The following is a 20,896-nucleotide window of genomic DNA, read 5'->3' on the forward strand; positions in this document are numbered from 1 at the left end:
CTGAGCTGCACCACGGGCAGCGTTAAGCAGAGCAGGCTGGGGCTGCCTGAGCTGATTTCCAGCTCAGACACAAAACCAACTCGAAACAGAGAGGAGTGGAAGCTCTGGGTGGAGAGGAGAACGTTGCAGGGATAGGCCATAGAGTGGCAACAATGGATGAGTTATATAATTTCACAGGAGCATCAGGAGCTTGGACCTGCCCCTTGCTGCTTCTGCTGTGCTCACTGCTCTCTTCCCCTGCCACTGTTTTGGCTGCTGCTGCTTTTGCTGCTTTGACTCCGCCTGACACCCTCCCCATCTTCCTTATCCTCTTCCTTCCTGTGGTAGTTGATTCTCCTTAGGCTCTCATATTTAAACTATAAGAAATACAATTTCATTTTTCCTGACTTCCCAAAACTCCATTTTGTAGTGAGTTCACTCTACCTGGGGAGGGATCCGCCCTGACCCGGGACACAGGTCCATAGCAGGTCCATCTTCCTGGTGAGCACTGCTGAGCTTGCCCCAGCCTGACTCACTCAGTGGGTATGGCACTCACAGACATCTTCAGACAGCCGAGCATGGCCCAGAGTTGCAGTGAAAGAGGACAACATGACACTGTGGGAGTCATGTTTGGAGATGCTATTCCAGCAGGTTCCTCCAGCAGACAGGGAAGAGGATTGAGAGGTGCACACCACAATGGGGTCGCTTTCTCTGCTTCAGTTCAACTCTTCACTTTCTTAAAGGCTGCAGAAAAGAGCTATGGTTGGTCCATGATGGAAAGGACAAGCAGCTTTAAACTGAGACAAGTTAAACTGAGACAAATGCAGGATGACCAGACAGCATCTGCTGGAATCTGCTGCCTACGGGCACTGCTGTGCCTCTTCAGCACTGCTGGAGAAAGAGGATGGCTTAGCTCCAGCTGAGGGTCAGAAGGCCCCTGGAGGTCCTGCCCAGCCCTGTGCCACCAAATTTGTTATTCTTTTTAAATATCTTCCTCATTCAGTGCTGACCACAGGGCTCCTGTCACCTGGAACGAGTACAAAACCATAGAATCAGCCAGGTTGGAAGAGAGCTCCAAGCTCCTCCAGCCCAACCTAGCACCCAGCCCTGGCCAGTCAACCAGACCATGGCACTGAGTGCCCCAGCCAAGCTTGGCTTCAACACCTCCAGGGACAATGACTCCACCACCTCCCTGGGCAGCCCATTCCAGTGCCAATCACTCTCTCTGCCAACAACTTCCTCCAACATCCAGCCTGAACCTCCCCTGGCACAGCTTGAGGCTGTTCCCCCTTGTTCTGTTGCTGGTTGCCTGGCAGCAGAGCCCAACCCCACCTGGCTACAGCCTCCCTTCAGGTAGCTGCACACAGCAATGAGCTCTGCCCTGAGCCTCCTCTTCTGCAGGCTGCACACCCCCAGCTCCCTCAGCCTGCCCTCACAGGGCTGTGCCCCAGGCCTCTCACCAGCTTTGTCACCCTAAACCTATTCTTCTGCCACTCAAATCTTGGGAAAAAAAAATCACAAGTTTTGGAACTGTAATTTGAGCTCCAAGAGTACAGTAAGTACAAATAAGGAGGCCAGCTCTGTACTAAGAACCCTGGTTCACATCATCTGTATCCATGGAAATCTACTCCACTGCCATGATTTTTTTTCAGCCTGCTGCTGAACTGCTTCCTATAGAGTAGGGAGCAAAAAACCCTACAGAAAAGAAACATTAAGAAACAGAAATGCATTTGAGTACTCTGGAACATGAATAAAGAAGGGCTGAAAACAATTTAAGAGGCAGGCCGAGTGGCTGGTGGCCGAGTGTGACAGAGGCTGGATACACAGAGGCACTTCCTAAAGCACAGCACAGCAAGGATGTTTGAAGGCTGTACACACCTCTACAGTGGGACCTGCGGGCAGGCTCCTTGCCCTGTCTAGAGCCCAAGCAAGCTGGAGGGAGCCCTCAGCCAAAACTGACCAGCAGAGAGGCAGGTACTGGGGTGCAGCTGCTGCACTGCTATGGTGTTGGTGATGTCCACCTGCAAGCAGCAGAACCTTGGACACCTAACTCTGAACTCAGCCCTCACTGGGTGGCACAGCAAAGCTATCTGTGACCCTGATCCTTGCAGGGGAAGCAGCACAGCACAAAACCACAGCAACAAGAGTGCCTGGAGGCCTTCAGGGCTCGGCTGCGCTCTCCAGTACTGCTCAGCCTGCTGGTGAAACTTCTCTGCCAGTGGAGGGAAGGAGACTCTGTCCTCTCCTGATGAGGAAGGCTCTGCAGGGCTGTTGTCCTGTCAGTGGAGGTGTGCTCTGTGGAGCCTGCCAGGGCTCTGCTGTGCAGCTGAGGCAGCTGGTGGGGTGTTGCCCGCAGCTCTTGGCACAGCACAGCAGCCTGTGAGCCGCATGCCCTGCACAGCCCTTTGGTGCCTGGCCACAGTCCTTGGGGGTGCCTTCCAGCTCCCCCACTGGCCGTGTCCCACTGACCTTGCTATTTAATCACCACTGCAAGTCAAGTGACCTCCACTAGCCAGGAATGCTAATTAGCTCTCAAGCTCCTGGAGGAGGTCCTCTGGCCGGAGTCCCGCTGATTGTGGCAATTAATGACTCGTGCGAGGTCAGCCTCCTGTCTCGCACAGTGCACTGTGCAGCAGCATCTTTAATCGTTATAAAGAGGTTTTAGTGGCTCCCACCCACAGCCGCATCAAGGTTTTAATTTGAGCAGCACAAGGGACACCCTGGCGCTGCCTGGCACAGCTCTGGGGGCACAGCTCTGGGGGCACAGCTCTGGGAGCAGGCAGAGCTGCAATCTCAGACTGGCCATGGCATTAGCTTTTGTCCTACCCATGCGCATGAAGAATAGAGGGGGGGAGCAATCTGATTCTGCTGTACAAGAAACACACTGTAACAAGTGAATTAAAGCCAGAATTGGAGAATAATCCACATTAAATGGCTTCCAAGGCAATGAACTGTGAGGACCTGAGGAATGTTGAGATTATTAAAATAGCTATATCTGTGCAGAACATCCTCAGATGCCTGTCACAGAGGCTGAACGTCTGAGAAGTGTCAGACAGGACGCCTCAGGGCAGCGCAATGTACCAACCCCAGCATGCACACACAGAGACCACCTTTTTATGCCAGACTTGGTGCTGATGGAACTATAACCCTCCCACAGGGTAGGCAAGGCTGTCTGAGTCGCCACAGCCCACCACAGCCACTTGCAAGGCCACCAAAAGGCCACAGGACCTCCAGCCTGGGAAGCTTGAGCTACATGCCAGCCTTGTGGAGCTCCCAAGCAGCACAGCCTTTACTGCACAGCGACTCTGGGTGTGCCACACAAAGAGTCCTGCTGCACTCTCACTACATCAAGGACGTTCAAGTGAGTGTCAGGGATCTGTTACTGTGTCTGCTGCAGCAAGGACAGCAGCACAGCATTGCTTGATTTCATTCCTTGTGCTACGGTGACTAATGGGCTCTGAGCAGTGGGGAATTCAGTGGCCACCTTAATACTACTTGGATGCTGCACTGCTCTGGCCATGGAAAGCAGCAAGTCTGATCAGGGCAGCATTTAGAGGCAGGCAGGTTACTAGTGCAGGCTATGCACACACCCTGTTTCTGGGTGGGAGAGGAGGAGAGGGATGTTAGGATCTACAGACATGCCTGCAGAAGGGCAGCCTTAACCCCGTGTCAAAGACAGAGCTCCCATCTTGCCTCACTCTCATCAACCCATCCCTTCTGCAGGACATCTCTTCTGCACACCGTTAGATGTGGCAGAGCCCTCCCAGTGCGTGGGGATGCTGCTTCAGCATTGCCTCCACGAGCCCACCAGGCCACCGTGACTGAGGGATGTCACAACTCAGGGATGTCAGGACTCAGTGCCGCCGGCTGCGGCTCCTGACTCAGGCAACAGTTATTGTCACCTCTCATCACACGTGCAGCACTTCTAGCGAGCAGCTCCCGGCCTCACACTGAGCTCCTCCCTTCAGGCTTTTCAAGGCTTCCAGAATATTTGTCCAACTCCCAGAGGTTCTGGGAGCAAGCTCCACAGCAGGTGAGGTTTGCTAACTATGCAGCAGCAACCTCTGGACAGGGCCATCAGCTACACCCCCAAATTCCAAGCTCTCAGCAAGAGCTGGGCCTCAGAACCAACAGATCATCTTGGGGCTGTGTACTTCTTTCCAGGCTGAACTCCCAGCAGCAGTGTGCAATTCCAGCAGAGGGCTGCTTGCTGTGGTTCACACTTGGCAACACTCATGTGAGACACCAAGAAGCATCCAACCCAGTAAAGGGCCATGCACAGCAATGCAAGGCCAGCAGGCAGCCCTAGGGGACACCCCAGGCAGCCAGCAGCACGCTGCTGCCAGGCACCATACGACAGCGAGCACCAATTAGCTCAGGGAAGTCTCCCTCCATTACACCCCCTCAGACACACTGGCAGAAACCCATGCAGAGACCTGCTGCAGGCAAACACAGCATGGGGCAGCCCTGCCATCTGAACAGCACCCCAGTGCGCTGCTGGGCAGTGAGGGCACTTACCTGGCACTGTCCTTCCCACGGGCGTTCTGTCTGTATGGACACCTGTAGGCACAGAACCCACAGGCATACATCTCAGCTTTCACTGTAGCTAAGATTCCAGGCAGGCAAAGGGGAGCAAACCTTCTCCTATCTTACTCCCAAGTGAAATCAGGGAGTTTCTTGATAGTGAAGAACAGGAAGATGGGGCTGTGAAACACACCTAAGCATGCCCCAGAGGAGAACCAGTTTGCCCACTTCTCAGGGAAAGGTGTAGGCTACTCACCAAAATGAAGGGGAAGAACAGCCTCTTGGTTGGAGTAAGACCTGCTAGAAGCATGAAGGAGCTCCAGGAAGCTGCTGTAGCCATCACAGAATCAAACACATACTGCCTGAGGCTGACACACAGCCCAGGCACAGTCAGCTAGCCAGAGAAACCAGCTCTGAGCTGGCAGCTCACCCCATGAGCTCCTAGCCAGCCAGATCCTTGGCTGTGCTTTCTGCAGTCCAGGAGAGGAAGGCAGTGCATGATGACATCCAGCAGCAGGGCATGAGGGCTGGGACAGAAGATAGGAAACTCCTGCCATGCTCACTGCTACAGCTCCCATTGCATCTGTAGTTGCTCTCACACCCACCACACAGGTGCTCTCCAAACGTTCAGCCCTGCCTTTCTAACCACCCAGGGCTCTCCCACCCTCACACTGGCATACCCTGTTAGCCACAGGGGTCAAGCCCAAAAAACCTTGCAGTCATCAGCAGAACCAAACCTTTGTACCTCAGCATTGCCGCCAGCTCTTGGGGCACAGCAAGGTCGCTGAGGCCCCTGGGCTGGTGTGGATGTTGAGAGCTCAGTGCCTGGTGCACACGGACAGAGCACCTGACTCAAATGTCAGCACATGCAGGCAGGGCAGAGCAGGTGGAAACTCACTCCCCAAGGCTCCAGTGCAGCTCCTTCACAGCCTCCTGAGCACTACCTGTTGAGCAGCTCACCTCTGCAGCCAGTGCTGTCCTGAATCTGCCGATCTGTGATGAGCCAGCATCTCCTACTTAGGTGGCACAAGATTGCTGCTTGTGCCTTGCCAAGGTGAGCCACAGTGAGAAGTTGTTTTACCACACAGCCTTTCTTCTGAAGCCCTTTTCCTTTCAGGTGCCAGCTCTTGTAAGATGCAAAGCTGCTCATGGAACAATCAGAAGCATGTATAAGCCTTTTTATTCCCTCCCCCCACCCCCACCTAGGCTGAACACTCTATTTGAGAGTTTATCAGCACTCCTACATTAACACATCGCTTCAGTTTCCATGCCAGGTTTGGGTCTTCCTTTCTACTCACCTGTGATTAGTTCTGACTCAAGAACAGTTCTGATATCACAGATTGTGCAAATCTCCAGAGTGAAAAATAACTTCTGCTTTTTAGACCAAAAAATACCAAAACCAATCATTATTAGACTTAGTAGCAGCAGTGGAGGTCATGGAGGTCATGGGATCCTTATCTTCTTTCCAGGAAAATCTCAAGAGGGTTAGGCCCTCTCAAGGCCAGCAGACAGCTCCCTCTATTCAAGTACTACTTTGAAGACCACTGTCAGAGGTCAGGAGAGTCACAACATGCATCAAGTGCCGTGCAGGTGGCATAGGGAAGCAAAAAGATGACACACACAGAGGATACTGAGCAGGTTCTCAGTCTTCTACCCTCCAGCTCTTTGTGTGTTTATGACACCAAGCTAGGAGCAGCTGTGGATCTGTTGAAGGGTAGGAGAGCCCTGCAGAGGGACCTGGCCAGGCTGCATGGGTGGGCAGAGGCCAATGGGATGAGGTGGAACAAGGCCAAGTGCAGGGTTCTACACTTTGGCCACAACAACCCCATGCAGCACTGCAGGCTGGGACCACGGCAGAGTGGCTGAGAGCAGCCAGGCAGACAGGGACCTGAGGGTGCTGGGAGAGAGGAGCTGAAGATGAGGCAGCAGTGCCCAGGTGGGCAGCAGAGCCAATGGCATCCTGGGCTGGCTCAGGAGCAGTGTGGCCAGCAGGACAAAGGGAGGTTATTCTGCCCCTGTGCTCAGCACTGCTCAGGCCACCCCTTGAGTGCTGTGTACAGTTCTGGGCTCCTCAATTCAAGAGAGATGTTGAGGTGCTGGAAGGTGTTGAGAGAAGGGCAGCAAGGCTGGGGAGGGGCAAGGCAAAGAGACTGGCATTGGTATGGGCTGCCCAAGGAGGTGGTGGAGTCCCCATCCCTGGAGGTGATTAAGAGAAGTCTGTATGAGGCACTTAGTGCCATGGTCTGGTTGACTGGCCAGGGCTGGGTGCTAGGTTGGGCTGGATGAGCTTGGAGGTCTCTTCCAACCTGCTTGATTCTGCGATTCTGTAATTTTGCAGTTAGAGAGCCTGGAGATTCTGGGGCTGTTAGATGATTATGAGCAGCAGTTCACATGCAGAACCTTGGTCACACAAGCCCCAAACAAATCCACTGAGGAACACTAAACCAAAGTGCAATTTGAAGATCTTTACAGCATAGCAGTGGCAGAGCTCAGTATCTCCATCAAAATTCTGCCTGTGATCTTAGGAGCAGATTCTGATCTAATGCCCAATGGCTCCACTGACACCAGCTGTCTATGTCTGCAAAAAACAAAGAGGTTGCATTTTGTTACAAGTAGTTTACACTTCAGCAGGTCTAAAGTAAATAAATATATCCCACTGGAAAGAAATACAGAACATCACAATGGACAACTTCATGAGGTCAGTGTAGGAGTTCAGATTTCAAACTCCTATTACTTGTACACCCAGCAGCTAAACTTCAGTTCCACCTGACTATGTAAGAAATGAGATTCTCTGCCAGCAAATAAACAGTGATGCTTCTGCAAGGACCAACCACCTATGCCTCATTACAAACGTAACAGTGCAGAAACCGAGGGCCAGATCCACCCCTGCTGATGTCAGCACAACAAAGGCAGAAGCTGTGCAATTGTAGCTGTGTGGTAGGAAACTAATGGAGTAGGAAACCAAACTGCTCTCCAATGTCTTGGGCAGGATGTACAGCTACACCCCAAGTTATCCAAACACCCGCAGAGCTGCAAAGACATTAACACACAAGTCGTGCAAAAAGCCAGAGCTGTCCTTAAGAACAGGAATTGTACAAAATAATCACAGAATTCCACAGGGCTAGGAGGGACCTCAAGGATCATCCACTCCCAACCCCCCTGCCATGGGCAAGGACACTTCACACTAGATCAGGCTGCCCAGAGCCACATCCAGCCTGGCCTTAGAACCCTCCAGAGAGGAGGCATCCACCACCTCCCTGGGCAACCTGTGCCAGTGTCTCACCACCCTCACCCTGAAGGACTTCTTCCTCTAAAGAAATCTAAACCTCCCTAGTCTACATCTCCCTTCCTGTCCCTTGGATCCATAAGGTTCTGCCCTTCAATTTGCTCTCCTTCAACCTGTATTCTCTCAGCTGAATTTAAGAATCAGTCCATGGGACTGACTGAAGGAAGGAGGTTTTCATGTAAAGAAATCAGCCAACAATAAGATTGTTTTGTATAAAGTATTTAACACTTCATTGTAGAAACATAGGCAAAATGACTATTATAACCAAAAAAGGGGAGAAAATACTGTTCAGTGTAAAAAAACGTACTGAAACCAGAACCTGGAAAAGTTTATGATATGCATAACATTGTCCAAGCCAAAAGTGCACTGGGATTACAGAAATCAAGAGGTTTAGAAAGGCCCCAGTATGGCACAGTTTAGAAATAGGTAGTATGCATGCACAATAGTACAACAAAAAATCTCTTAGAAAACAGCAGTTATCTCTGCAGTGCTTGTACAAAGGGAAAAGAGAGCAACCACAAACAGATGGAACCGCCTAGGTTAATAGATTATGGGAGTGAAACGTCAGTCGTGGCCGGCAGAGGAGGGAAGGGTCCTCCACAGCAGATGTGTGAAGAAGTCTTTTGTGCCTTTAGAGTTATGTAGAAAATATTCCTATCCAATTGAAACCTGAAAGAAATTCTATCCTTCATTGCCACCCAAACCAAACAAGGTGTGCCAGGCTTTGCCTCTTTGCCAGACAGAGAGCAGCCCAGGTCAGAGCAACTGGTACTGATGCTTTTCCCTTCTGATATAACTGGACTGGGACATTCAGCCCAGACTACAGCCACTGGGGCTTAGGTTCGGTTCCACTCATCAGCAGCTTGGTTACTCTGCAGTATCACTCTGTCCTCCCATAAAGAAACAAAGGTATTGTGTTCTTTAACACCTCCCAACAGCAGGACTGCTTTGGGACTGCCAAACCGAATGCTGTCATCAGCTGGGGGTGTGCTTAAGGTTGGGGGTTGGGTTTTTCCCCTACTGCTTGGTGCAGGTGGGGAATCATTAATCCACATGGACTGCCTGTGATGAGGTGAATACACATAAAAGGCATGTGTAGGCAATGCCCTCTTGTGCTCTGGGGCGGCTACTGTCCTGCAGGGCAGCTGGAGTTCATAATGCTCTGTCCCACAGCAAGTAAGGGCTCAGCTTCCAAGATAGATCGTTGCTATGTTCTAGAAGGTTTTAATAAATACAGAGCTAGTTTACATGGTATATATGTTTAGTATTTCATGTACAGTCACTGAATTTCTGACACAGAGTCACGGGGTCCATGCAGGTCATTGGATGTCTCATTTCTATAGCCTTGTTTGCCTCTCGGCAACCTAAAGCTAACTCCAAAGCCAGTTCTGTTGGCCTGTGAAGAGTTACCGAGCGTTACTAGGACCTGAAGAGGAAGTGTAACGGGCACAAAGAAGAGAGCAGACCAGTCAACCATTCTGTCACCATTTAAAACAAACAAAAGGACACACTGTACTACAGCTTCCAGACTACAGCATGAGAAGAGTGCAGCTACCATCCTCAGCGACTAAGTGGAACCAAAGGAAGTCCATAGAAAAGAGATTGCTCATTTCCACGCTAGGAGGGGGTCCGTCGTTGGCCGTGGTGACCCGTGAGAGGTGTCCTCCAGCAGCAGTGGGGGAGTTGTACTGTAGTGCAGGTTCTTCTTCTTCTTCTTTTTTTTTTTTGTGGTTTTTTTTCTTCTTCATAAAAATACCTTACAAATGGTCAGTCAAAAGTCATCAGCAAAAAGAAAACCCAGAAAACAACCGACCGAACGGAACCCAGAGGTAATGCTGATGCCAAAACAATTATAATACTGTTGGTACATAGAAAAGTAATCCTCGTATTTTATACATTTATACAGAGTAGAAAAGGTAAGCCCAGGTTATGCCACAGTCTCCCTTATGCCAATGTCTATTTTCTTTGGCAGGAGTTCTCTTCTCTCGTCGGCACTGGCTAGAGAGTTCCGACAGTTCTGCCCGTCCACGTACAGCTTTGCGTACACGGGGTTGGCATAGTTCATCGGCTGCGGAGAGAGGAGGCAGCGGTCAGGGCAGCGGGACGCGGCGCAGCGGCGCTCGTGCCAATGGAAAAGGCTTGGTGAAAGCGAGAGCGGGGACGGGTGGAATGGAACTGGGCATGTTTAAGAGAGCCCTGGGCCGCTGCAAGCCCGGGGAGTGAGCTCTCTAGCTCAGCGCTCAGCTGGCCACGGGACATGCTGTAACGTAACCGAGGGTGAGGCATGCAGCGCCACAATGGCAGGAACCCACGCAGCAACACAGCCAAAACCTCAAACGATAGCTCTGAGGCTCACTTCTCCACCTGACCACACTGGAGGAGTTTAAGGAGAAGGTGAGACCATGCGACAAGTTAAACAGGAGACAGCTGCCCCAGCAGTTTCCGTGGATCAGCTGTTCTAAGCCATCAGCATCCCATCAATAGCTGACCATGCTTAAGAGTTCTGTGGCCCAAATACACAACATGATTTGACCACAAATTCGAGACTTTAGTAATGTGCATTACACTTGCACAATAAACCATCACAACTGTCAAGATATCTGAGCAGGTACAGACTGAGGAGCAAAACTTTCTCTACAGTTTTGGTGGTTTGAACTGGAATGGCAAAACAAAATCTCTTGAAATGAGTGGGAGCTGAGCAGAGGACAAGTCAGTTTTGAGTTCTGCAGAGCACTTGGGTAGATGACAAATCCGAGCCTGATGACACAGGAGGATGTGTACGCACGAGGCGGTTCAGAACTTGCTCTACTCTCACCCTGCTAAGGAGAAAGCACTACCCAAGGTTTATCATGGAAACGCCTCCACTACTCCCTTCCTACTCTGTGCTTTTGCTGTCTCCTAAGAAGCCTCTGCTCTCCAGCTAGATGCCCAGCTTTCTATCTACAACAGGAACGGGGACCTCGTGGCCAAAAGCTTCCTCTTTCTTGTACCTACAGAGAGAGCGCAGCACACGAGCACCGAGAGGAACACCAGCGAGCTACCAGAAAGCTAAAGTGACTCGTTTGCTACACATGATTAGAGGCCAACCTCTCAGCTACCCAAACCTGGGGACTCGGCGGGGAAGGGAAAATAGAATCTGTGTTCTGCCTTTCCCGGTTGGTCAAGATCACTTCTGAGCCAGGGTTCAGACACACCTTTGGCTCACTAGTGACAGCAGTGCCTCAGCTAGTCAGCTAAAGAGCAGCCTGCTCCAGCCCTTACAGATGGCACAGAGCTGGTGTCCTGTGCTTCCCTGGGGTGCAGGCAGGAAGAGGCGAGTCACACTGGTCCAAAAGGGAAAGAGAAAGAGGAAGCTACTCCTCCCTACTAGATGAATGTAGCTATGCAATCAGCTGCTGCAGCACTTCTCTCAGCCATACCTGCCTGTGCCCATGGAATTAGAGATCCTTACGTTTGTTGTAATGACTGTAATAAGGAATTGAGGAAAATGAAGTTGATTTCAACTGACAGGGCTTTTTACTTCACTGGCAGTCACTACTCAAGGCGATAAGCACAACAGAACAGAGACACTTGTCCTCCATGTAGTGTCTGATGGATTGTTTGTATGATATATAATAGTAGGCTCTGCCTCAAGATGCCTCTTTGGGTGTGCACTAATAGCATAAAGCAGCGCAGTGAGGTACAGAGAGCAACTGGAGGGACTTGACTGGCAGAGTAGATGTCAGAGAGTGGCTTCCCATCCTTCACCACAGAAACCCTGCACCCCATACAAACGGTTAAACCTCCAAATACAGCAGATTACAAACCATGCAAGGATGCAGATGGCACAAAAGATGAGCATATACTGAGGCAGATGAAAATGATGTCATACTGATGCTCCTTTGAAATGCTTTACATGCCAGGGCTCGTGAATGTCATGCTAAATTGCTGTCACAATCTGATGGTTCAGAGGTCATTGGTTTGTGACAAAAATTGAATAGGAGCTGACCAAGCAAAAATTGCACTGCCAAGAGTAAAGGAAGTTGTTGATTTTAGTGTGCACCACGTTCCTCTGCAACAAAAGGACACGGCTGCAGTCCTTTGGGAACTTACAGAATCACAGAGTGGTTCAGGTTGGAAGGGACCTCAAAGCTCAGCCAGTTCCAACCCCCTGCCAGAGGCAGGGAAACCGCTCACTAGAACAGGTCACTCCAGGCCTCATCTAACCTAGCTTTGAACACCTCCAGGGAGGGAGCAAACTTGTTCCAGTTTGGTAAACATCACTAATGCATGTTATCAGAGGTAAATTTAAAGCATGGCCAAGAAAGTCTGGTCAAGCTTATATAAAGCCATGGAAAAGCATCCCATTGTGCACTGCTTTTGCCTCCCTTTGCAAAGACATGTGTGCAGGTTCAGATCTTGGTGCAACGACAGGCAGTGCTGAAATTTGGTATGCAGAGGGAAACCCTTTATTTCAAACAGAAAATGTATTTCTTCTTTCCATGGAAAGAAGAAAAGCAAGATGAAAGCCAAAGAGGAAGTGCCTCTGTTCAAAAGCGACAGACAGACTTGCTTTGTTAAGGGGCTGTGGTGGAATGGAATGGATTTGGATCATCATTTCTCACCCCTGTTGACAGTGGTCCTTTCAAGTCAGAGTTTAGGTAGATTGATGGAGCTGTGTGGGGAAGCTTGAATGCAGTGGGCCCTCCCCCTATGTATCTGGCCTGTGTAAACAGAAATGTTTAGTTTCTGTGCTAAGAGAGCACTCTCCATCTGCATTTATCAACAGCATGAGGCAGAGCACTGATTAAAAGCATTAGTTCAGAGTGACCTGCACTTGACACAACTCTGCTTGCAGGCATGCTCCTTGGCTTCACTAAGAGAGCAGCAGTCAGCCTTTGGAATGATTCCCTGCTCAGGGTTAGAGCAGTAAGCACTGACTGCTACTCCTCCCACAGTGGGCACCTCCATTTCCAGCTTCCCTCTGGGATGCAGCACCCTGACTGTGCAGTTCAGGGCTGCCAGTTCCAGAGCTAACAGCAATCCAGTCACTGCTTTGTCAGAGCCACCACAGCAAGACAGCTGCCCTTTGGGGTCTGCCTGGTTACAGAGCTCTAGCAGACACTGTAGCCTTACCCCTTCGGCCCGTGTCACATCACTCAAGTTGCTCAGCCACTGAGAGGAGGACTGACAGCATCTTGGACACAGAAATGATAACACTTCCCAGCCTCCTGTAAACATTTCATCTATCTCCCCAGCCAGGCTGCTGGATTCTTGACACCTTGGGAAGTTCTCATCTCTGAAATAAGCCAGTCTCAGATTTGTGCATGCACTCTGTCACGCCTCAGATGGCAGGCTGTGCGCTAACAACCCCCAGTCACTATTTGCAACCAGATTGCAAAGACAGGCTGCAATTTGGCAGCTTAAGGCTGATGTGTCCATGACAAATCTCCCATTTTGTAGTTTAGCTGTGACTCCATGGTGGTAAAACATGAGAAGCAAAACCCTCCCAAACGTCCATCAGCAAGCATCAGACAGCAGAAGAGCTGCTCACGTCTACGTGACATTTACCCTAGTGAAATCTCATCTGCCTCTACGTTAATAACTACATCTAAATATCACTTCTTAAACGTTTCTACTGATTACAAATAAAGCCCAAACTCTTTGTAGAGCACAAGTAGTGGATTTGCAAGTAGAAAAAGAAAACCTTACCTTTTCTGCATTTACAGTAAAATCTGAGGCCAAGAGACCACCTTCGGTATGGTCGTGGCCCACCTCATACATGTTGTACGACGGATTGCCGATTTCCACATTGATCCCTCCGTTTATCATGGGCTGCCTCCTGATGGTTTTTGTCCTGTAATCACAAAGAACAGCACCTACTCATTTTTCGAGTCATCTCTAGCCTGCTTCAGCCTACAGTAGTACAGATTACATTTCCTTTCTCTTTAATCTTTCAGAGCAACAGGATGAAAAAGTATTTTCTGCAGAGACCATTAGAAAACTCTTCCCCTTCTCAACCCAAGCAGCAGTCTGAGCCTCTGTGTAACCTCACATAAACTCAAAGTAGCTTCTTGTTGTCTTGCTCAGTTTGGCTGTAGTGGTGTGGATTCACCCCCAGTGCTCACTTGTCTATAAACTGACTTCCTTCTCTTAGGCCCAGGTTTTCTCCACTTCCCAAGGAAAGCCTTGCAAATTCCCTGCAGATTCCCTGCAGCCCTGCAGAGGAAGCAGACCTGAGTCACATTCCCTCACTCACTTGTTCTACTTCCCTCCAAAATTAGTTGCCCCAAGTTGGTTGTAAGCTAAAGACAAGCAAATGGTTTCATTACCATGCATTAAAAATGGATGAACTCCTGGTGGCTCCACTTTGTGCTCCCTGCCAGTGCTTACTGGAAAGCTGAAGTTCGACTTGAACTTTATCCAGCTTCAGTAAAGAGAGTGTCTTATTTTTAACCTTGAGCTCAATATCAGCAAAGATAAGCCAGGGAGTTAAGTTTTATTTACTGAGTTCGACTCTTCCAGCTAAAGAGGCAATCTTAGCTTCAGCAACTGAAATAGCCTCAAGGTGATTTCTCCCAATGCAGTGTGTTCTCTAGAACTACCTGGGGAGAACAGGGAGGTGACAGTCAGGGTGGTAATAGCTGAGCCCCCCTTGTTTGGTTGAGAAAGATGCAGTGCCTGAGATCCAGCACAAGGAAGGGTCTGTGCTTTACAGAGATGGCATGGGAATTAGGTTTCCTCAAGTCAGCATTCTCTGTTGAGCACAACTGGTGAATATCTACACCTAATTTCATACTTTGGCTAGATAAAAACAGTTGAAAATGCATTTTCAAATACAATTCTAAGAAAAAATAATAGTTCCTTATCGTGGTCAGCTTTGTTTCTCTGCTGAAGAGCTATTATTTAGCAAGCTGTTCTCAATAATTTCACCACTTCCAGAGCAGAAACCTGCATTCAGGAGGTGGCTGTCGCTGAGCTTGGGTGCAATGACATCTGTGGAGCCTGGATGGCTCCATTATGGCCAGGAAATGTATTCATCCTGTTGGCTTTTCAAAGAGCATTGAGAAAATACTGCTTACTAATTAGCAGCAGAATTTTGAGGGAGATGCCACATGTGATGCTAGATGATAGCAACTCCTAACACTCTTTTAGTCTGGAGGACTGAAGTAGCAGCAGCAAAGGTCCCATTTGCTGAAACACTTGATCACAGCTCTGAAGGACTTCACAAAAGAAGATGTGGCATAGGTTCAGAGAAAGGCAGGCAGCTGCTCAGGATCATCCAACAGGCCTGAAGCAAGTGCTTCGCCTTGCAATTCCCCCTCCAGGTCTTCCCTGGCTGGCCAGGTCCTTATGACTACGAATCTTTCCCTGTTAAATCTCCATCCCCACTAGCATCACTTTCTCATTTCTCTGAACACAATAACGTCCTCAGGTGCCTGCACATGAATAAAGTCTTGCTTCCCCTGCTACCCAGCACAGCCAAAGTCAAAATGTCTGCTACACTGCCTAAGCTCTGTTATCAGCTCTACTGCAGCTAAATTCCAGCACTGAACCACATTTATCTGGAATTTGGCTTCCTGTGCAAGATACTGCAGAAATGCAGTGGTAATTCCAAGGCCTGAACTCTGAAGTAGACAGTTTGGACTTTGTTTAGATCTTCACTGTAACATATGAAATTCAAGGGAACTAATCAAAGTAGAAGAAGTGAGCTGTAACCAGAAGCAGGGCATTCTGTGCAGGCTCTGTCTGAGAGCATTTCAAGAAGTGAACAACAGTAACTCCATCAATCACGTGCTTCCAAGGAGGTGCATTAACGATGTCTGCTAATTTCACTAAGCCTCTGGATAAAATTCAGACAGACTTGGGAAGATTGAGCAAACTTGATAAGGAAAGCAGTACCTTTCCTTATCTACTACACGTGGAACACAAGTATCAAAACCAGAGGTGATTGGTCCAGCAAGAGCCAAACCATAACTAACTCACTGCATCCAGACCAAGTTTTGGGTTGTTTGTTCTTTTTTTTCCTGTTTGATCACATTGTTTTGTTTTCATTATCTGGCAAACATGGATAAAGGGAATTTTTTATACCAAAAAGATGCACCTACTTAAAAGATTTACTCCTTTACTTCATACACCAACATAAACTGACTTACCTTCTTTTCCTTTTGCAAAGGAATAGTCCAATTACCAGAGTAGTGATCAAAGTCACCAGTAAAACAAGAGGAACAATGATTGCAATGCTTCCTGGAACAAAAGAAGGAAGTGTCAAAGAGTGTTCACAAGCTACAGCTAGTAATTTCTTCAAAGCTACAAAGGAGTTAAAGCAATTTGAAAAGAAGAATTTCTCTCCCCCAGATGCAGTTCCATATGGTTGCTTCCACTGATTTGAGATTTTCATGTTCATAGAATCACCATAGAAGCCTAGAGTGGCTCAAGTTGGAAGGGACCTCAGAGTTCATCTGCTGCAACCTCCCCACCGTGCCCAGGGAGACCTCTCAGCTACACTCAGCTGCTCAAAGCCTCATCCAGCCTGGCCTGCTACACCCTCAGGCAGGAGGCAGCCACAGCCTCCCTGGGCAGCCTGGGCCAGAGTCTGAATTTCATAAAAATCAAGGTGCACCAAAAAGTACCTTTGGAAACAAATGCAGAGCTTCATTTATTTTGGATACCAATCTACCTTGGACTAATTCCCTGTCCTCATTTGCAGTGTGTGAAGGTGTCTGGAACTGCTGAACAGTTTGGGATGGAGTGGCCACGGCCATTCATCTTCAGCAGTTTCCTGAAATCACACACCTCTTAATTTAAATATTGAGTAGCATCAACATGCATTTGTTACCTCTCTTTGTGGGCAGAGGAGAAGCAGTAAGCAATACTCATGTCTAGCTGGCTGGTGCATTCCTGCATTGTACTGCATTGTATTGAGAGCCAATAATTTTGTTATGTTGAAACAGGCAATGAAGGGAACTACAATCATGCTTAATGTAGCAGAAAAACAGTGCACAGAGAACACAGCAGAGGAGGGAGCAGAGAAGAAGAAAATGGCCTTTAACACTCCTTTGGTAGATAACCTCAGTAAATGGACACTGCCTGCGAGAATGAGGTCAGCAACTCTACCCCTCTAAGAGCTTCCCAGCTTCAATGGAAGTATCTGGCAACAAAGAAATATAAGCAGCACATAACTGTCTGCTATAAGAAGCTGGCCTTTGCAAACTGAAACTGGGGCCACTTGTCCCACAGCCTGCGTTTACTGATCAGTTACAAACAGCAAGCTGTTGACAGCTTCTGTGTTACACTAAACACAGTCCAAATAAAGAACTGGGAGAGAGGCCTTGAGTTCTGCCTGAAAGCTTACTGAAAACCAAGCCAGGCTGTCAGAGGCCTGAAATGAAGTACAGCTGAATAGAAACGTGAGGCATCGTGAGTTCACCTCAGTTTAAGAAGAGTCAGCATGTAAAGGGTGTTACAACACTGCTGTTTTAAGATGGCATTTGATAAATAACTGGGTAAAGTTCTACTGTAATGGAACAAAAAGAAAAGGATCAAACAAACAAAGTTCATTTTGTCTTAGGAGGTAAACATTTGAGAACCCCCCTGCAAAGCAGCCCACTGGGCAGGAGTGGCCATCCTGTGCTCACGGTGCAGCCTGGGCTCTAGCAGTGAGCCTCAGAGGAACATCCATTTCCCAAACCCCAGCAAGTATCTGCTCAATGTGAAATACTGATCCACGTTCTGGCTGCCCTTTTGCCTGCTTCCAGCTTCCAAGTGTAGTTTCACTTGACTGGATGGCCAGGAGGATTTCATCTAAGCATCAGGCTGACCCAGCCACTAGACAATCGTGGTGCTTCAGTTGGGCTGTGAGTGAGAGACACAGGGCAGGGCACCACCAGCACACTCAATGCACCCCAGGGAGCTTTGGCCAGCTTAAACTACCAGTTGTGCAGCAATGCCATCCTTTAATGGTTACAGGCATGCTTGAAAAACTACAACGGGAGCTATTCTCACTCTTAGGGTGACTTTCACAGCAGCTAAAATTCAAGCCACTGTAGACAGCCAGTGCTAAATTTAGGCACTGCTTACAACTCTATTTTTGATGCTTTCAGTAGGACTTAAGTGGTCAGAGGTCTCCTACTGGTCCTTTGCACAGCAGAGATATCACCAGGTGCTCGCCCCTTGATACCACTGCCTTAAGAGAAGTGCAGCCTAGTCCTGAGGCAGTGATCACACTCAGGTGGCTTGCAGCCAAACCACCTCAGCAAACACAGACTCAATCCAAAACTTCAGACATCTACAGTTCTTCCCCCAAAGAGAACAAAGCACAGCCAGCCAGCACATTTCATCACTCTAATGCACAATCTAAACTATCACCAGGTTAGAATTTCTACCCTGAGCCAAATTTGACAAGTGGTAGCAGTTAGCTGAGGTACTTACTTGTGCTGATATTGTCAGACTTGCTGCTTTTGGGAGCTGGCCTCTCACACTGTGTGCCTGACCAGTTGGCTGAACATCTAGAAGGATCCAATGAAGATGATAAAGTTAATAGATGTCAGCTATATTAGCACACTGACCTAGCAAAGGGACCACCAGCACCTTCTCAAGAGCTACATGGATGACAACAGTGGCTTTACAAAATAAACGACAAGCTTCATGGAAGGAGACAGCAGTACACTGCCATGGCACTAATAACACTGAGTACAGTTTTAGCTTTAAACTGCAGCCTTGCAGCTTCGACTTCTCTTCTCATCACTGCAATCCTCACTCCAGAGTCCTTTTCTAACATTCTGGTGTAAGAGAACAACAGGCATGAGCACGAGGAGAGCAATGACCTGTGAGCCCAGCTGCCACCTACAATGCAGTGATGAAGGAACACTGCAGCTGAGTCCGCGGCCAACAGAGTCTAGTAAGACTTATTTGCTAAGTATTTCACTTGCACCATATTCACTGAGGGCTTTGGTCTGGAAGCTCTACCAGCCACACTCCTTTTGCACAGAGCATTAACTACCACATGCATCCAGTAACCTGTGCGTCCATACCAAGCAACTCCTCCCACAGTTTTTCTGTCCCCATTGCTCTGGATAGTGCAAAGTTTACTACAGGACAGTTCTTACAGGCTTGTCTGTAATACTTGAGTCCATCACTGAAGAGATATTCATCAATTAACTGAACTTCTCCTTTGCTTTGAGGTTTAAACACCTTCCTGAGAATTCTACAACTCCCTGCTTTGTCTTTCTAAACTGTGAACTAAACTGAATCTGCAGAGACCTGTGCATGTGTGTGTGAGAATGGAAGCAAGAAGAGCTGCCCTGCAGGGACAGGAGTGTCTTCTGGCTCCAGAGGGCTCTGAACACTGCAAGAGGTCCCTCACCTGTTTAGTGAGCCAGCTGCCTGATGAAGCGCACAGTTTCTCTGCTAGAACCTCCTCCTGTGGCTATCCTTACGCACATATCTCTTCCAGTAGGATCCAGAATGCTCTCCATGCACACAAGCAAACACAAGGAGTTGCTAAGTGCAGACTCAGCAGACCCATCAAAACCAGACAGAAATACCCGAATGGGATCCAACTGCTCACCCATGCTGCCGTAAGCATGACTCTACTGCACAGCCTCCCGCCCCTCTCGTGGAAGCCGCAGGCAGCATGGCTCTGCATCCACCTCCACTGCACCTGGTGCAATGAATCCCATTTCCCCAGAGCACTTCTGAATGATGAATTTCAACAGGGGGTACCTCTAGGGCAGCACAACAGAGCATGGCCCTTCTAAGGAGGGACAACAGAGCATGGCCCTTCTAGGGCAGCACAACAGAGCATGGCCCTTCTAGGGCAGCACAACAGAGCATTGCCCTTCTAGGGCAGCACAACAGAGCATTGCCCTTCTAGGGCAGCACAACAGAGCACTGCCCTTCTAAGGCAGCACAACAGAGCATTGCCCTTCTAAGGCAGCACAACAGAGCATTGCCCTTCTAGGGCAGCACAACAGAGCATTGCCCTTCTAAGGCAGCACAACAGAGCATTGCCCTTCTAAGGCAGCACAACAGAGCATTGCCCTTCTAGGGCAGCACAACAGAGCATTGCCCTTCTAAGGCAGCACAACAGAGCATTGCCCTTCTAAGGCAGCACAACAGAGCACTGCCCTTCTAAGGCAGCACAACAGAGCATTGCCCTTCTAAGGCAGCACAACAGAGCACTGCCCTTCTAAGGCAGCACAACAGAGCACTGCCCTTCTAAGGCAGCACAACAGAGCATTGCCCTTCTAGGGCAGCACAACAGAGCATTGCCCTTCTAAGGCAGCACAACAGAGCATTGCCCTTCTAAGGCAGCACAACAGAGCATTGCCCTTCTAAGGCAGCACAACAGAGCATTGCCATTCTAAGGCAGCACAACAGAGCATTGCCCTGCGTGTGCTTCTAAGAGCTGCTCCTAGCTGCTGCTTTTGAGGGATCTAACTGCAGGGTTAGCAGTGGACACGCTTGAGTACTGGCATTGCTCTGCAGTATGAGAAGTTTGAGAAGGTGCAAGATACTCCAGGAAAAAAGGGCAACCCTTATAGAAGAGCCCTAGACAGCTTTGCTGGTGGTGGTGGCATTTGACTCGTTTTGTCTTTGCACATCGCCACAGAGACAATTTCTCTGCTCCTAAACCTATGCCAGCACAATCCAACACTCAGAGCAGCCTCTTCACTGGGTTTCAACTAAGGCTGAAATTTTTTTGGGGGAACTAATTTAATATTTGATAAGTCTGTCACGAAGGTGCTCAACTCAGACTCTGTGGAGGTCAGGCACAGCTGGCCTTTACAAGCACCTGTAGTGGAGATGGACTTTAAAAACATGGTTGTCAAGTGACAGCTGCTTCAAAACTGCCCACACACGGACAAACTATGTGGGAATTTAGTAAGTTGTTCTTCTTTATTGGAAGAAGTCTGTTTATCTAGATAAGGTAAACACTGCAAAGGAACCCCTCAGTTACTAATCAATTACACAACTTAAGGACTGCAAGGGTCTATTTCAAGATTGAAACCAGCACTTGCTTGCTGCCACTTGAGCACACTCCAGCTCGCTTGGAACAGATGACTCTCATCTTTGAAATGATGCACCTGGACTATTTTTTACAATCCCCCTTTCTAGCAGTTCTAT

General features: G+C 48.9%; 1 protein-coding gene across 4 annotated transcripts in view; it reads right to left on the bottom strand.

Moving 5' to 3' along the window:
• Positions 1 to 8,096: 8,096 nt before the first annotated feature.
• LRP1B (LDL receptor related protein 1B) overlaps positions 8,097 to 20,896 on the bottom strand; it is a 646,717-nt gene continuing 633,917 nt past the window's right edge. For 3 of the 4 annotated variants that reach the window (XM_064154536.1, XM_064154527.1, XM_064154508.1), the window contains 5 exons: positions 18,200 to 18,276; positions 15,925 to 16,015; positions 13,481 to 13,625; positions 12,394 to 12,492; positions 8,097 to 9,857 (listed from right to left, as the gene is read on the bottom strand). In XM_064154536.1, the coding sequence (XP_064010606.1) occupies positions 9,717 to 9,857; positions 12,394 to 12,492; positions 13,481 to 13,625; positions 15,925 to 16,015; positions 18,200 to 18,276 (553 nt within the window). In that variant the 3' untranslated portion in view covers positions 8,097 to 9,716. The remainder of the gene's footprint in view (positions 9,858 to 12,393; positions 12,493 to 13,480; positions 13,626 to 15,924; positions 16,016 to 18,199; positions 18,277 to 20,896) is intronic. The other variant, XM_064154516.1, reaches the window with a different exon arrangement.

Source organism: Pogoniulus pusillus, chromosome 2 (assembly GCF_015220805.1).
Source record: "Pogoniulus pusillus isolate bPogPus1 chromosome 2, bPogPus1.pri, whole genome shotgun sequence".
NCBI classification, from domain to species: Eukaryota; Metazoa; Chordata; class Aves; order Piciformes; family Lybiidae; genus Pogoniulus; species Pogoniulus pusillus.